Source organism: Epinephelus fuscoguttatus, linkage group LG8, assembly GCF_011397635.1.
Source record: "Epinephelus fuscoguttatus linkage group LG8, E.fuscoguttatus.final_Chr_v1".
Taxonomy (NCBI): domain Eukaryota; kingdom Metazoa; phylum Chordata; class Actinopteri; order Perciformes; family Serranidae; genus Epinephelus; species Epinephelus fuscoguttatus.
Window position 1 is genome coordinate 34,658,495 of NC_064759.1, and position 18,179 is coordinate 34,676,673.

At 41.5% G+C, this 18,179-nt stretch overlaps 1 protein-coding gene across 3 annotated transcripts in view; it reads left to right on the forward strand.

The window, feature by feature from the left end:
• Positions 1 to 14,947, forward strand: part of usp45 (ubiquitin specific peptidase 45) — a 42,706-nt gene extending 27,759 nt beyond the window's left edge. For 2 of the 3 annotated variants that reach the window (XM_049584677.1, XM_049584676.1), the window contains exons 10-18: positions 2,064 to 2,145; positions 2,465 to 2,556; positions 3,281 to 3,337; positions 3,543 to 3,674; positions 6,870 to 7,536; positions 8,518 to 8,615; positions 8,785 to 8,871; positions 9,023 to 9,173; positions 12,035 to 14,947. In XM_049584677.1, coding sequence (XP_049440634.1) covers positions 2,064 to 2,145; positions 2,465 to 2,556; positions 3,281 to 3,337; positions 3,543 to 3,674; positions 6,870 to 7,536; positions 8,518 to 8,615; positions 8,785 to 8,871; positions 9,023 to 9,173; positions 12,035 to 12,165 — 1,497 coding nt within the window. In that variant the 3' untranslated portion in view covers positions 12,166 to 14,947. The remainder of the gene's footprint in view (positions 1 to 2,063; positions 2,146 to 2,464; positions 2,557 to 3,280; positions 3,338 to 3,542; positions 3,675 to 6,869; positions 7,537 to 8,517; positions 8,616 to 8,784; positions 8,872 to 9,022; positions 9,174 to 12,034) is intronic. The other variant, XM_049584678.1, reaches the window with a different exon arrangement.
• Positions 14,948 to 18,179: the final 3,232 nt, after the last annotated feature.

Consider the following 18,179-nt stretch of genomic DNA (forward strand, 5'->3'; position numbering starts at 1 on the left):
AAGCACTTTAACTGAAAATTGTAGCATGCTCACATTAGCATTGTGAACACCATTGTGCTTTTGCACAGCCTCACAGAGCCACTAACATGACTGTAGACTCTTAGTTTGTTTTTGTCTATTTGACTTGGCAAGTTGTATTTTGTTTTTTAATTTTCAAATGTTTGCTTGGATTGCTGTGAAACGCACTGCCTTTTTTGTACTGCATCAAACCATTTACTGAAAAAAATCAGCAATCAGCAGTGATGGTAGTTCACTGATAGTATCATGCTAATTGTGGGGAATTCTGTGTTTGTTTTGAAAGCCAGCCGAGCCTGCTGTAGTTATAATGGAAAACATTCAGTGTGTTTGTTGGCGGCTGTGTGCTTTCACAAAACCCAGTATCTTGGTTTTGCTTGGCCAGCCAGTTTTTGTGTTTTAACCTTATGGTGCCATGTTTTTGGCAAGTACAGAGAACCCCTTCCCCCCAGGCCTTCACAGGGCAATTAGGAGACCCCACAGCAGCCCTTTGCATGGCTGAGCTGGCCCCTGTGGCCCCACCAGTGGCTATGTGAACCAAGGAGGAGAAGTTAGCGGGTGTGTTTAGTGGTCAGCCTCAGACCCAGGAGGGGCCGCAGGCTGGGCTCCCCTGCTCCCATTCAAACTTGTGAACACTGACAGTTGTGCCACTTAGGGGACTTGCAAGTGGCACGACCGGCATCATTGTGTGATCTTGGGAAACCCACAGCTGCTGAATGAGCTCCAGGGCCGTCCCATTGTGCTTGAGGGTCACCCACAGCCCCCTCCCTCACACATACACACACACACACACACACACATACTCATCAGCCGATCTCCCAATCCAATCAAGGAGGTAAAGAGGGAGGGGGTACTGCGCCCTCTATTCATTCACTCAGAAACTCATTTATACAGCCAAGCACAGTCAGAGATACAGTGGCATTTTAGCCTGCATTGTTGAATATTTTTTACAAATGAATGCAAACATTAAACTAGGTACTAACTTTTCTAATGAAGATGAGATGTATCATAGAAGTGTTTTTGATATAGCTGGACAAACATGACACAAACATTTTTTCTTAAGCCGACAGCTATTAATCCATACCTACTGAGTCTGAATAAACCCATTCATATTGAATTGGCGTGTTTGAGATATTCATATATACTGATTAGATTATATACACATAATGTCCTGTGTTAGTGTGTGTCACAGAGAGAGACTGGTATTTTTGCAGTGGGTGTCACCAACCTTTTAGAGGCCCTAAGTGTTTGTGTTGATTGGCCATTAGTATCAGAGATCCTAATATGCTAATTTGGCCCCAGTCAATTATCACCAATTAGCTGAGACGGTAGGTATTACTCTCTCAGGGCATGGACTGTCCTTCTTCACCCCGTCTTCATTTTAGTTTCCACCCCTGCACCCTTGTACCAGCAACCCTCTCCACCTCCCCTAACCCCCTCCCTTGGCCCCATCCCGTGTGGGACAGTGCATGCTGTTATTCTGGGGAGGGAGAGATGGAGATGGGGGGGTTGCTGGTAATTAATTAGTAGGAGAGCTTCAGCCTGGTTTGACTGCTGAGTGAGTGGGGTGCACGCCGGCCAGGCTGGGATTAACAGGACTTTTTGACCTAAATAGCCAGTCCAGTGCGTGGGTCCCGAGACAATGGGGGCTGACTGGTCTCGACCACAGACACAGACCATGGCCAATTATCTATTGATTGGTGCTTTACTGTGGCTGTGCCTCTTCACAGCTCTGTCACCAACACACTCACTGACCATGTCACCTTCAATAAGAGGGCCCTGTGAAGGACTTATAGACACACATACATGCGCTGTTAATTAAGATCTACATGGTAATGTTTTTAGACAAGCACAATAATTATTTTACACTAATGATGCTTATAATAGGTATACCTGTCAAACTGAGCTGTAGGCTAGAATTTGATATTTCACTAATGGATGTAATGGAGAGAATTCAAGAAAAACATCCCAGAGTGGATTTTATTTTAATTGATGTATTTATTTTGCATTAAATCTGCATTGTTCTGTTATTCTGTGTTTGTGTCCAGAGGGTGAAAGCGGGAATTCTGAAGGCTTTCAACAATCCCACCGAAAAGACAGCAGATGAAGAGACCAAACGCCAAGTCAAAGGTTCATATACTCGCTACAGTGGATAAGATGGCTAAGATCAATAGTCCCATCTTGTGGCAGTTAATAGAAGTACAGCTCAGTTACTAATCAGGCTAAGGGTGGTTCGATGGAACACATAGCACAGTATAGCCTTTTTTGGATACACCTTCACTGTTACCTGCAACGTTCTATTCATATGATCAACAAAACCAGTTATATACAGTTAGTCCTCAGCCTTTATTGGAGATATAATAGTGAGCAGAAAGGTTTAGTGGAGTGAATTGACAGGTTAATGATGACATTTTTCAATTAAAAACTATGTCTCTGTTTTTCCCACTAGCGTACGGAAAGGAAGGTGTGAAAATGAACTTTGTGGACCGCATTTTTGTTGGCGAGCTGACTAACACAATTATGTGTGAAGAGTGCGAGCATGTAAGTGTATGTGGTTGAATTATAGAATAGTCTGTGTGAACCAATCAGGCAGAGCTCAATGCAGTGCCCTCAATGGAACACGTATGAAGCACAAGGTCGGCAAGTTCACATGTTATTCAGCCAACCTTGACTCAGTAGTGCCTTCAAATACAGTTAATGTAAAACCCAGTTAAACTGAAATTTCAGTTTGTTTTGCTACTGCTTTATTTAAACAATCACTGCTGGAGTTGCAATAGATTTCCAGACATTTTCTGTCACAAATTGAATTTGTCACTGGCCTGAAGTGAAGCTAACCAAGATTAGGTTGCCATTTCTCATCTTGCTTTTATATCCAAGCATCATTTTTAACTTTGTTACCCACAACCAAACTGAAAAATAAGTCAGAGAAAACAGAAGTCAACAGAAAAAACAAAACCAAAAAGCCCTTCAAGAACCAGCTCAGACACCAACTGTTTGCAGCAGGCATTTACAATAACATGTGGGGGCTCAGCTCCGAGTTGTTAACAAAGCAAATGCCACTATGAAAACTTAAGAACATCCTTGAAGGTAGAGAGCACCAGGTGTGGAGCTGGAGAGCAATAAGCAGAGAATCAGTTGCTTCCCAGATCTCCTCTTAGTCTTGTTCAGCAGCAGAAGTTTGTTAACAACTGGCTGTAATTTTGACTTTTTGAGAAGGTGATGAATATATTTGCTGACATTGACTTGTGTGTGATTTTTCTTTCAGATCTCCACAGTGAAGGAGGCTTTCATAGACATCTCCTTACCCATCATAGAGGAGAGGGTGAGCTGCTGCAGTTGTTCATAAGAAAACCAATGAAAATAATATCAAAGGATGATAATTATCACTCTAAAACAGCATACCTATTTTATTGAGTAAGAAAATTGACACAGTTAGGTGACAGGTTGAAGTGTTTTCAGAAGAAAAATTCTGCGGTATTGGTTATGGTTCAACTTTGAACTGATGATTCTTTATTTGTCAAACTCAGATATCAAAACCGTCCAACCCTGGTAGGCTGGGGAAAAGCAGCCGGGAGCAGGACACACACATGACTCACAGCGACCAGGTTTTTTCCGCAGCACACTCGGTCAACAGAAACACCAGGAAGCTGAGCGGGCAGGTAGGGATGTGCATGTAAAAAGTACTAGTGCTGCTTAATCTAAAAGTGATTTCTCATTAAGCAGTGATTTGCTGGGTTTGTGCATTTGATTGTTTCTGTATCATGCCAGTGTTTGGGTTTCTCCATTATCTGAAGACAGGTGTAGGTAAACATGTTTTTGCAAAGTGCTTCAGCCTGGGCTTTAGTGTCAGTTTCTATTTTTCCCTCCTGAATGTGATTTAAAAGAAGACTAAGGCTGATGCTTTAAAACAAATGCAGTTTTGGAAGCCTTAACAGAGACCTTTGAAAATACTGCTGGCCTTGTTTGAGTTTGAAATCTTCAGTCACATTTTTGTCTAGACGGGCAAAACTGAGATTCTTAAAAACAATGAAGGAGACACCTACATTTGCTTCCAGCTTGGGTCTTATTAGTTGCAAAGTGTCAAACCAAAATATTATAGCTAGGTCTGCATACCTGCATACTGTTGCCATGGCTTCTCCTCCTGTGATGGATAGTCCTCTTGGAACCACTCTAATATGACGCTAATAAGATACACATTTATTGATCCCATAATTGCGAAATTCCGTATATATACAGTACAGGCCAAAAGTTTGGACACACCTTCTCATTCAATGCGTTTTCTTTATTTTCATGACTATTTACATTGTAGATTCTCACTGAAGGCATCAAAACTATGAATGAACACATGTGGAGTTATGTACTTAACAAAAAAAGGTGAAATAACTGAAAACATGTTTTATATTCTAGTTTCTTCAAAATAGCCACCCTTTGCTCTGATTACTGCTTTGCACACTCTTGGCATTCTCTCCATGAGCTTCAAGAGGTAGTCACCTGAAATGGTTTTCCAACAGTCTTGAAGGAGTTCCCAGAGGTGTTTAGCACTTGTTGGCCCCTTTGCCTTCACTCTGTGGTCCAGCTCACCCCAAACTATCTCGATTGGGTTCAGGTCTGGTGACTGTGGAGGCCAGGTCATCTGCCGCAGCACTCCATCACTCTCCTTCTTGGTCAAATAGCCCTTACACAGCCTGGAGGTGTGTTTGGGGTCATTGTCCTGTTGAAAAATAAATGATCGTCCAACTAAACGCAAACCGGATGGGATGGCATGTCGCTGCAGGATGCTGTGGTAGCCATGCTGGTTCAGTGTGCCTTCAATTTTGAATAAATCCCCAACAGTGTCACCAGCAAAACACCCCCACACCATCACACCTCCTCCTCCATGCTTCACAGTGGGAACCAGGCATGTGGAATCCATCCGTTCACCTTTTCTGCGTCTCACAAAGACACGGCGGTTGGAACCAAAGATCTCAAAGTTGGACTCATCAGACCAAAGCACAGATTTCCACTGGTCTAATGTCCATTCCTTGTGTTTCTTGGCCCAAACAAATCTCTTCTGCTTGTTGCCTCTCCTTAGCAGTGGTTTCCTAGCAGCTATTTGACCATGAAGGCCTGATTCGCGCAGTCTCCTCTTAACAGTTGTTCTAGAGATGGGTCTGCTGCTAGAACTCTGTGTGGCATTCATCTGGTCTCTGATCTGAGCTGCTGTTAACTTGCGATTTCTGAGGCTGGTGACTCGGATGAACTTATCCTCAGAAGCAGAGGTGACTCTTGGTCTTCCTTTCCTGGGTCGGTCCTCATGTGTGCCAGTTTCGTTGTAGCACTTGATGGTTTTTGCGACTCCACTTGGGGACACATTTAAAGTTTTTGCAATTTTCCGGACTGACTGACCTTCATTTCTTAAAGTAATGATGGCCACTCGTTTTTCTTTAGTTAGCTGATTGGTTCTTGCCATAATATGAATTTTAACAGTTGTCCAATAGGGCTGTCGGCTGTGTATTAACCTGACTTCTGCACAACACAACTGATGGTCCCAACCTCATTGATAAAGAGAGAATGCCAAGAGTGTGCAAAGCAGTAATCAGAGCAAAGGGTGGCTATTTTGAAGAAACTAGAATATAAAACATGTTTTCAGTTATTTCACCTTTTTTTGTTAAGTACATAACTCCACATGTGTTCATTCATAGTTTTGATGCCTTCAGTGAGAATCTACAATGTAAATAGTCATGAAAATAAAGAAAACGCATTGAATGAGAAGGTGTGTCCAAACTTTTGGCCTGTACTGTATATAGATATATCTATATATATATATATATCTATATATATATATATATATATATAGACATATATACATATATAGATACATATATATATATAGTCTGTTTTCTGCCACTGCCAGCACCTTATACTCATTTGTTCATTTAGGTAACAGTTCCAACTTGTCCTCAGTCCAAGCAAAGAAATCTCTGGTTGTACGTTTAGTCATCTCCATGGTATTGTCTGTCACTAAGAAAAGGAAAAAAGCCTGCACACTGCTCCAAGTCACAACTGTGGTATATTAGGACAATGTTTCGATCCAGAAGGGATCTTCATCAGGTCAAAGGGAACGAAACGTTGTCCTAATAAACCACAGTTGTGACTTGGAGCAGTGTGCGGGCTTTTTCCCTTTTCTAGCTTGCTTGTTGCTTGTTGACAGCCTTGCACTTACCGGTGATGTGCGTATATCTCCTCCTCCTCTACTATTGTCTGTCACTAAGCAACCAGCCGCAGAGTAGACAGTTTATACTAAACAATTCAGGTGTTTTAGTATAAACGGAAATTATATCTGAAACGGTGCTAATGCACTCTTGTGTACGGGGATCATTGTCGTTAAAAACATAATAGTGTGGATATGACCGAAGCATTGCAGGATATCTCCTATGATGTACTAGATGGAAAATGTTTTCCCACATCGCGTCTCCAAGCTGTCCTGTTATTTCTTTCTGTTACATCGGGCCAGGGTCAGATGTTTTCTCACTACAATGTCAGTTTCCAGCCATCTTTACAAAGTAGCATGCAATAGTCTCTCCTCAGAGTCAAATGTGCTGCTTTAAGATGATGTAATCAAGGCACAGCATTTACAGCATCCCTTCCTCATCTCTTGTGTGTTTGTGTCATAGATATAGATGTTGGTATCTTTTGCATGCCTTTACTGGCAGTGTGAGTTCTTTTATTCACATTTTAGCCATACATTTTAGTTGGAAGATAGCCAGAGCAAATTTTATGAAAAAAAAAAATAATAATAATAAAGATTCTTTATAACCAACATGTAAAATTGCATCCCTGAAAGGGGCTCATGTATCTGTTCTTATTTCCCCCAGAAGCAGCAGAGCAGGAAGTCTTCAAGCTCCGTGGAGGAGAAGGGAGCAAGCTGCAGTGTGGAGCGGGTGGAGGAGGAGGGTGTAGCTGTTGGATCAGCTCGTGGTGTCTCTGTTTGCAAGATGGCTGCTGCTGGCAGCCTTTCAGATGGCAGCGAAAGAGACTCAGGTGCTCAGGACAGCAGTAATGACGCTGACAGTGAGGCCTCAGAGAGCGAGTGGGCCCCACGCACCTCCTCATCCAGCCACAGCCACGGGCACATGTCCACCCCATCATCCACGTCCACCCTCACTCCATCCCCTACGCCCGTCTCTGCCTCCTCCCCCTTGTCATCATCCTCCATGAGGCAAAGTGGTGCAGTAGAGCAGCTCGTCACTGCAGTGTCTAAAGTCAACCTCGGGTTCGCTCCTGGGGACTGCTCTCCTTCTACACACTGTTCTCAGGAGGAGCAGGGAGAGACGCAGTCACGAGATAACCTCCACCATCAACACCACCAGGGGGCCTTCCAGGCACTGTCCCACAGTTACACACCCAGCTCCAAGGAGTGCTCCATCCAGTCCTGCCTCCACCAGTTCACCTCTGTGGAACTGCTGATGGGCAACAACAAGCTGCTGTGTGAGAACTGCACTGAACGCAGACAGAAACAGCTGCGCAAGAGCAGCTCAGCCGGTAAGACAAAACATATGAAACAAAAAAAAGCTGAGTGTTTCTAAATTATTGCCAGTAGGTATGCAGCTAGCGATTGTTTGTTATTATTGATTAGTCTGCCAGTTATTTTCTTGATTCATTATTTTGCCAGTAAAATGTTAGAAAATAGTGAAACCTATACAGTTTACCAGAGCCCAAGGTGACGTCTTCAAATGATGTTTCATCCCACTAAATCCAAAGCTGTCAAGTTTATTATTGTACATGACAAAGAAAATCATTAAATGATCACATTTAAGAAGCGTGAAACCAGCAAAGGTTCAGCTTTTCTCTTTATAAAAAATTCAAAAACAATTATTTAATTATGTAGAGTTTCATTTAATTTTCTTTTGATTGACTAATCAAAAAATCAACTAATCGTTACAACTCTAATTGCCAGATTATTGTACATCTGATCATTTAATCACAGGTCATCCCCTAGGAAGCCCTTTCAGTGATACTTCATTTATAAAATCCATCTTTGAATATCAAACTCTCAACCACAGTAGGCTCGATTGTTGGCTGTAAATAGTTTTGAGTTTTGTCCTTCATGGCGGCCGTAGGCAGCTTGAGTTCTTGCCAGTAAAAATAGATTCCAACAATGACCAGATTTTGCTCTGAAAGAAGTATCAAAACGTCCATAGAAACTTCTCAGTCTACTTCTGTGGTGCACTTCACTCCTTTGCTCTCTGATTGTGTGCTCACTGAGTTCCAAACACTCTGACCGTGTGGAGTTCATCAGTAGCAGCTTGTGTTTACGCACATCAGAACAAGTGCAAATTCTTACTAGTGTCAAGATGAAGGGCTACAGTCTGTAATGTCAGTGAGCACTTACTGTTTTCAGTGTTTGCCTCAATCACTCAAATCTTTATACAAAAGATTCCTGACTGTTCATTTAAATACAACAAAGTGTATTTTTTAACAGTTAAATCTGACATTTCTTTGTATCTTTTGTTGTTGGCATAGACAAGAAGCTGGAGAAGATTTACACCAGTGCTAGGAAGCAAATGCTGATATCTTTGCTGCCTCCTGTCATCACGTTGCATCTTAAACGCTTCCATCAGGTGAGCAGGCATACACGCTGCCTTTTCGTTTTTTGTCACGCTGACAGGAAATTGTTGAGTGCAGTAGTGTGGGTGTTTGACATATCCTAAACAGTGATGTTGAAGGGCTTCTGTTGTGGTCTACAGACCTAAATGCTAAATTGCTGCCACTCTGGTTTTGTATTTTAAGGCAGGGATGAACTTACGAAAAGTGAACCGCCATGTTGACTTTCCCCTCATCTTGGATCTGGCTCCATTCTGCTCGGCATCCTGCAAGGTAAAATATATTCGGTGTGCTTGAATAAATTTTAGTTATTCTGTTTGTAATGAATGTTCTTGGTTGGTACTGTTTCTGGAGACTTCGATCTCTGTATCTTTACTTTTTTAGCTCTGTTTCTCTTTCTGCTAACCTTCATTCTCCTTTTTAGAACCTGGCAGCTGGTGAGCGTGTCCTGTACAGCCTGTATGGGATTGTCGAACACAGTGGCTCAATGCGGGGAGGCCACTACACTGCATATGTAAAAGTGCGCGCTCCCCAGAGGAAAACAGAACAACACCACAGGAACCTGTCAGGTCAGGGTTTGTATCTCTGAGCTCCTTTAAGACCTTTAAACTATTTCCTGTGTTAGCATGATTGTTTGCTGTTTGTGAAAGCAGTCAGTATTGTGCAGCAAAGGCCTTGCTCCTTGTAACCTCAGAGATGTCCTCAACAAAGGACAGGATGAATTGACATCTCTGCTCTATAGATCAGTGTTGTCTACTTTTTTCTTTTCTCCTCTCAAGAAGAGTGTCCGGATTTGCACAATAGCGCTGGGAGGTACTTTTTAAACTCAAGGAAGCAGTTGTCCTTGCTAGACGTTGGTATTGGAGCCATTGGTTGGTGGTGACACAAGGATCAAACGTGTCATTATGATGACCGCAGACAGACTGTAGTTCAGTCATGTGGTACACAGTATCTACCTGTTCTAACACCTACAGACTATAGGTGAACATTGAACATTCTTCACCTTAGTGCCCCTAAACATTGCCCTTTGGATGCTTTACTTGAAAACATTAAGTTAATGCAGTGTTTAGACTTAGGTCTAGATAGGGTGACCAGATTACATGTCACCAGAGTGAAAAATTCAGGACAGTCCCAAATCACGAATCCTGTCTGCTTATCACAAAAATTAAACATTACAGTTACAGAGAATATGAACAAGCTAAAACATGAGCTGTCTGTACAATGAAATGCTGAAGAGACCTGACATGGTGACACAGTAATATTGGAAAACACTGCACTGAGATTATTGTGTATTTTTGCTGCTAAATTTTCATGAATAGTTGATAACATTACAGTTGTACATGCCTCCAATACTGCCTAAAATGTGGTAATGAGTATCAGCGAGTACAGCCTATGACCAGTCCGATACCACGTAATGCCTCACGTCATGACGCATACACACGCTACAGGCAAACGAAACAGAAACAGAGCAGAGTTTAAAAAGCATTCTACTGTAGCCTTTAAAATGTCTTTTTTACCAAATTATGTGGCTGCACTTTAACCTGTGTCTTGATCTGTGTCAACACTGGATAATAATGATAAAAAAAAAGTTTTATGGCATTCATTCTACTATTATGTATTTATTTCTTAATATTTTACATAAAATTTTAGGAGTTGAGACATACAACAATTCATATGCCACCCATTTTTATTTTACGTGCTGGTATCGGATTGATTAGTAGATCAATCTTTTTTTTTCTTTTCTTTCTTTCCTTTTTTTTTTTTTTCGTTAACACCCTGAATGAGTGAAAATATTCTGATTAAACCACCTATGTGGGCTACAATTCCAGATTTTAGTTATTAAAAAATGTCCAGTTGTAAGAGTATATGTCAGAGTGTTAGTGATGTGTTTTCACTTGTCTATTGCACCAATCAGGCTTTCATAAATAACGGATTGTTGATCTCATTCGACCTTTTTTAAACCAGATGATGGAGAATGCAGCCACCTCTGCAGGAAGAATTTGTTATAGCTCTCACATTTCAATTACGGTCTTAGCTGCTGAGAAGACGTTTAAAATGACTGTAACATACCTGTCATCTGTGTGTGATGTGTCTTATAAACACAGCCAGGACACTGTGCTTCATGTCATCCTGAATTCTATGTAATGGATGGTTTACCCATTGTTACAAACAACACAGTCATTGGTTTTCTTTTTCCTCATGACAGACAGTTGACTTTATAAACAAAAATAATATTTTGAGCATTGACTTTTGACTTAGTTGACACTGATGTAGTGGAGGCCACACCCACCATGGCCATATGAACATGCTCACCCTCCACTGCTCTGTCCTGAATTTCACCCATTCCCATCTGGTCACCCTATCTCCAGATAAGAATGCTAAATAATTGCCAGGCCATTTTTCACCCTGTGCATTATCAGAGGCAAAGGACTCTTTTCTCTGTTTTCATTTAACTAATTTAGTAGTAAAGTGCATAGATTTGCACTTTGAAAATTAAAATCGGGATCCAGAACAAATGTGTTAATAAGCCTCTTAGCTATTCTAATTGGCTATTCAGGTATTCAGTGTGTGAGAATTTCACCAAAGCTAAACTAGTTTGTCACTGAAATACAGAGATATATTTAAATCAAGCGGAGATGTCTCAGACATACTTCCCTAGACTATTTAAGGAGAAAGGGACGCAACATAAAAAACAATTTCCTTCCCTCCTCAGTCCCCAAATCTGTCCTTGTAAGACTATAAAACTACAGTTTAAAAAAAAAACATGAAACAGGACACATAAGGTCCATGAAAGAAAAAGGTGATATACTGTATCCCTACAGTGTCCGCTTACAGAAGGAGTATCTCCAGCAGATACAGTGTAACCTTTAATATTTACACTATGTTCAAATTAGTTAAGGTGAGGACACACATTATGACTATTGAGCCGACCATGACAATGATTTGTACAGGACGACTAAGCAGCAGGACATTCAGACACAGCGAACTAGCAGGCGCACTCACCTCAGCGGGCAGGATACAGTGCACGTAGCAAAACACTAAGCAACTGAATACAGCAATGTCAAGGCTTTTTTGTTGTACTAATTCTTTTGGTGTCAGCATGTAGCAGCCAGTTGAGGAATCTCAGTCCAAGGCATTTTACACTGTCTTCACCCTGTAACTATGATGGTGGTTGCAGCTTGATTGACAGTTGCAGCAGAGTACAACTTTTTGTCCCCGTGTGACATTGAGAAGCTTTAAAATGTTTTGTGCTAGTTTGGCTCAGTCCGTCTTTTTTATCGGATATATTATTTGAGCTTTGTTATTGTGGAGCCAACCTCTGACAGCTTGTTGTTTAACCACGCTGGATTTCAAATATTTAATCATTCTCTGTGTCCCTGCAATACTGACACTGAGTGTTTTTTTTTTTGTTTTTTTTGTTTGTTTTGTTTTTCAGGTGCGAGGGATGCTGGCAGCAGCTTCCAGGGCCAGTGGGTGTACATCAGTGATACTACCGTTCAGACGGTACCAGAGTCAAGGGTACTCAACTCTCAGGCATACCTGCTCTTCTACGAGGAAATGCTGTAACGTTACAAACAAAAGTACTTTTTTTCTGAGATCTCTGTTAAGCTTTGCATTGTTTTGGTTCATGCCTGTACTACTCCTCATACTGGACCTGTGAGTGGGTGGAGGGAGAAAAGGGAAAGACTTCACTGTATACTCACTTGTCTTACATGAAAGAAATGACCCTCTGTGCCATTTGCATATAAATTCTTAACTGAAATTGGCACCTCTGAATATCTTAGATCACAGGCTGAAAAATAAAGATGGAAGACATGACAGCTCCTCAGAAGTGAAGCCAAAATGTCTTGATTCTGATATCAGAACTGTCGCCTCACACTCTTCTTACACACTGTTTTCATCTTCAGTCTGACATTGTATCCAACGATTTCTAAGGGGGGGATTCAATTCTTCCTAACCAATCACTAGAGACTAACATAAATGCCTGAATCTAATGCCATTTTTAGTCCACACCGATGCATAGCCATGCCAGTATACCTGTTTTAATGACTTACTTAGGCTTTAGTATTTCTTTCGAAACATAGGCCATTGATGAATAGTGTCCACCCTCGTAACATGTTTATTTTGCTGGGGTTTTCAACTCGTCAACTCGGTGGACTAGGCTGATTCCAAGGTCTGGACTCAGGCAAGTGCAAGATGGCAGCGCCGTATCTGGGAGATTTTGGCTTCATTTTTGTACAGTGAGAAGAAGGCAGACGCGTCTTCCATCTTTATATACAGTCATTGTCTTCGATATATAAAATTATTTTCTGATTTTCATTCCTGTTTAAAAACCCTAACCTTTAAAAAGAGGTGCAGAGAAAAGTGTTACAGAACCTGAGCTGTTATCGTCTATCTCAGTCACAATCACGTGCCTGAGATATTAAGTGCATGGAGTTTTCTACAGTTACTAACAGGAAACAAGCAGAATTATCGCATGCTAAACTGCACTCAGCACTGACTAGTTGATGTCAAGTGTGTGTGTGCGTGTGCACATACGCACACATGTATGAGTGAATGAGTGAGTGAGAGACAGGGGAATGTAGATCTCAGGTGCTATGTGTATCATATTCACACCAGTAAACTATTGCAACATTTAATTTTGGTCAGTATTACAGCTAGTGTAATTAAACAGGATGACTTCTCTGTCTGCATTCACCACTAAATATTTGTCCATTGTTGGTAGATTTGTTAAGTCATGTGCTTGATTCTCTGGCGATGGCAGATGATAGATGGTAAAAATGCCAAGAGAAAAATGAATTCAGGCATGTTTGTCCTTTTCAGTATAGAGAACAACGCATGAGGACGAGTCGCAATATCATTTATGACAGAGTTTATGGAAAATATGGGCGTACATTTGAGAAACTCAAGCTGTTATAACACAGCACCAGTGGTAGAGCTGGGCAATATGGAGAAAATGAAATAAGATAATATTTTTGACTAAATACCTCGATAAATATTGCAGCTATTGGTGCTTTTACTAAGTATTTACACAGAGATTTTTTATAAGTAATCTTAAGTAATGGGGATATAATGACTAAGTGGGTAAAGACAAATGAAAGATCAGCTGAACAGTCCGTAAAACCAGGAAAAGCCAACACTTAGGATATTACGATATCCAGAGACGATATGTAGTTTATTACAATATTGATATAATATTGGCATATTGCCCAGCCCTAACCAAGGTTCTTTAACAGTGGCTCGTAATTGTCTCAGCCTTGCCCCTCTTTATTTATGATACTGAGAATAACCAAGCTATGATGGCTTCTAGTAGTTAACATCAGCGTACTGGTTTAAATTGTTACACATAGCACCTTTAAAGAACAGCACAACAGTTATTTTACAGCCTCCTTTAAAAAGGATTGTCCTTTTTTTACATCAGAATGTATAAATGTAAGACTATCAGTGTCAGCCAAAGACGAGTTTTGCAACTGCAAACCAGAGCAGAAAATCCAAACCAAACACATGAGAGGTTTACTTCACACAGTTTCTTTGACGTTAGTTCTTTCAAGGTCATCAGTATGGCTCTCGAGTGTCGTTGCACAAACAAACGCGCTCGATATTTATCAGACCTACAAAGCGCCTTGTCTGCCTTCATTGTATCCCAGGTCTACTGTAACTGTGTAGGTGCACTCACAAACCGATTAAGATGTTCCACAAAGATGTTCCACAAAGAGTCAGCGCCACGACAGACTGACTTTTTATTCCCTAATGCTATCATTAAGGTTGAACTATAAAAAAAAGAAACAAACTCAAAGGCTTTGAGCCTGACTAGAAAACAAACATATTTGCTGTAATGTGCATGGGTTAATGTTCTAATGAATGTATTGCCTATCCTTGAAAATGTCTGTCAAATGAGCTGTTCATCTTTTTCTATGAAAATATTTTAGATGAAAACCTTTTTTTGTTGGTTGTCGGACATTTGCCAAAACAGTAGAAAGGAAAGGTTTGAAAATGTGCATCAGAATTTAAGGTTTATTATGCTGTTTTAGAAACAAGGACAAATTCAGTGCCTGTGCTTCAGGTTTAAAATTCCTGTGCATGGTGAGAAGAAAAACATATGCAGAGAGGGATATGTGTGGCATATTTATGTACAGTACAAGTTACTGTAAGCAAAAATAAAAGAGGTTATATGTAATTGTACATACAAGAAACAAAACAAAACCATGGTGCTTCAGGCGTGCAGGGTTTTTCCTCAATACAGCTTTTTGTTTCCAGAAAATCATTTAATTTCCTTTATGAAATGATAAACATTTGGAATGAGTATAACTACATACTGTATCAAAATAAATCTAATTTATGAACTGAATATTCTGCACTCCTCTTTCTCACTTCATCCACTGCTCTTGTGAACAAAGATCACAAAAGGAGAAGGTTTTGCTGTTTCTGCTTTGGACTTGATGTCATCCTGCTTTTATTCTAAGCGAGATGTTGTCCACCATCGCTCTCGGCTGTCGCTGTGGATCCCGTGGCGCCATACTCAACCCATCCTCGCCAGTGATCGGCCCTGACGGGTGCAAAGCAGCACTGCTTCAGAACATGTCGCGAGCTGGTGAAGAGGAGGTGGGTGTGGAATCAGGAAAAGGGCAACGTCCAAAAACATCGCCTTGCACGTCGTCTTGTTCCCACATGCAGTGACATGCGAGTCATGCTGCTGGAACATTAAAACAGGTTGTCAAGGCGCCACCAACAAAAAGAGCAAATCTTTTCTGAAATGCATTTGTCTATTTTTAAAGCAGGAGGAGGGGGGGTGGCTTTTGGCTCGGGGACATGCTGCTGAGGCATTAGATGTGATTTAATCTCACTTAATGAAAGGCACCCTCCCCCTGCGTGAGACAGTTGTAAGAAACTAATGCTGCAATGCTCATTACTGTCTACCTACCTACCAGCAGTGGAGGTTACATTTTACTGTTCTCACCATGCACGCCATTGTCACTCACCTAGGTTGACACCACACCACGCAGACCCTGCAACACATTTTCTCACGCAAACCTCTGCACAAGCCTTAGGCTCTGCTCCTCACAGTGCATTTACATCACCACTATTCATTAACACAAGTACATGACAGAGCAGTGAACAACACCTGCACATAACCCCTTCCCTAAAACAGAGTACGCGTTAAACAGATTTCAGACACGTTTTAGGAAAATGGTGACACCCAGTAAGAGCTACAGGGCAACCGGACAGCAGTCACTTCACTTTACATTCTGTTTTTGGCTTTATTTTGCTGTGTTAAATGTTGCCATTGCGATATATCCAGCACACATGCTTAGAGTATGCTGCCCTCTACTGTTATAGAGACACATTTAAGCTTTCAGAAATATCAGCACATGGTGTGTTAAATGGCAGGATTATCACCTGGGCAAAGTGGACAACTGCCTCAGTGACCCAGAGCTTTGTGGGCCGGAAGTCTCTGAGTTCACTGTGCAGCAGTTACTTTGATTGCAGTCTTCTTTGGTAATATCCAACATGTGAATTGAGGTATATACTTAGATGGTTTCTGCTTTCAACTAATATCTTCTTGGGAGGCCCTGTGTCAAAATGTACTCTATTTTTCCAGTATTTTAGTTATTTAGTTATGTATTATTTATTATAATACAGTGGTGGATGAAGTACTGAGATCTTTTATTAGAGTAAAAGTACAAAAATAGCATCAGAATGTTCCTTAGGTCAAAGTGTAAAACTCAACATGCAAGCAGCAAAGGGCTGCAAGCCAGATTTGAACCTGCAGCCACTGCAGCGAGGCACTGCCTCTGTATGTGGGGCGCCGGCAATATCCACTACGCTACCAACACCCCACAAAGTATTCTGTTTGATAACCTGATGACAAGTTTTGGATTTTTTTCCCTGCAAAATAACAAGTAACAAGAGCTGACAAAAACATGTAGTGCGGGGAAAGTATTAAGTTACTTTCACTACTGATATTATACTTAAATTTAACTTATAGCCAAGGTGGGTTGGGAACCCCTGGAGGCTGGATTTAGGGTCCACAGCTCATTTACGCCCAAATTCTCCTTAGTGGGTTAATCTGGCCCATTCTTGGCCTCACTACACTTAAACAGTTTGGTGTGCACCAAACAGTAACATCCACCTGTTTGGCTGCTCAGTGTGGGTCCCAGTCCTACCTGTATTTCATGTCAAACCAGTGATTCTCTGGTACAAGTCTTATCTGTCTATTTACACCCATCTCAAACACAGAGGATGTATCACAAAGTCCTGAACTGTTTGTACTGTAGCATCTGCATCAACCAGGTCAGTCCATTCATCTCAAACTGTCCGTTTGTGTGTGTTGAAGTAGTTTGTTGATTCAGTCTTTACTGTTCCATTCCTTGGTTGTTTATGTCACCCAATCAAGAAGTATTTGTTTTTTTAAACACACCTCCAGATGCACTTTAATTAAAGCTAAACATATACAGTATTATATGTACAATATACAGTATGCAACACAAAACTCTTGCATCATGTCTCAATGTTAATACTGTTATCACGACAAACAAAACTGACAGTAACAACAATAGAGCAGTAAAATTATATTTCTTAGAGGGAATTTCATTCTGTCTGAGTTGTCTTCAGGCAGGAATCAGCAGCAGATGTTTCTTTGTAGCCAACTGAAGAAGCAGCTGAATCCTCTCAACTTTTATGACCTTTGAAAAAGCAAAAAAGGACAGTCAGCACCTGAACTCAACACAGCAGAAGTAACAGTGAACCACAGTGAATGGCCCTGATGGTTCAGACATAGGTCGACATGAATAATAATCCCTACCTGTTATAGTGTGCTGCTGCTCTGTGACAGGAGGTTCATTTGCAGGGATCACAGGAGGTGGTAGCGCAGAAACCAGAGTAGGATCTGGTCCAGCTACTGGCTGTTCCTCTATATTATTGAAGCCAATTTTGGCAGGACGCTCAGCAGAGGGGGTGAGTTCATCCTGAGAGCTGGTGAAGCAAGCACCACAGCAGAGTCTGGTTCTGAGCTGGGTGCTGGCTGTTCCTCTACATCAGACAGGCTAATGTTGGCAGGTCGCTCACTACTGGAGGTCAGGTTGTCCTGTATTGCAGTGATGAAAGAAGGTTCATTACAGAGGGTGAGAGGAAGTGGTAGAGATGATAACACAGCAAAGGTTCAGCACTGATGGTCAGAGGAGCTGGTGGAGGAGTAATAACAGCAGAGTCTTGTTCTCTGAGGGGCTCAGTGTCCTCCTCCAGACCAGGCTCCTCATTCACATCTTTAGCAGAGAAGGTTTCAGCCCTTGCACCATCCACCACAACTGCTGGCTGGATACAATCCACTTCTGTGTGAACCTGAGGCTGAAACAGTGCACAGATCTCTCCCACTGCAATGTCAGTGATAGGGTTCAGGACCTCTGTTGCAAAACAGTTGAGCTTCTTGACCAGGATGTCCTGAGTGTAACCCTGTCTAACCTCTTCCTGGATAGACATTCCTGGAAGTCATTTCTAAAGCAGCGGGAGAAGGTGACCTGAATGAGCAAAGTAGACACAGCAGCAGAGACATGGTCCTCAATGGCTTTTGCAGCTTCAACAGC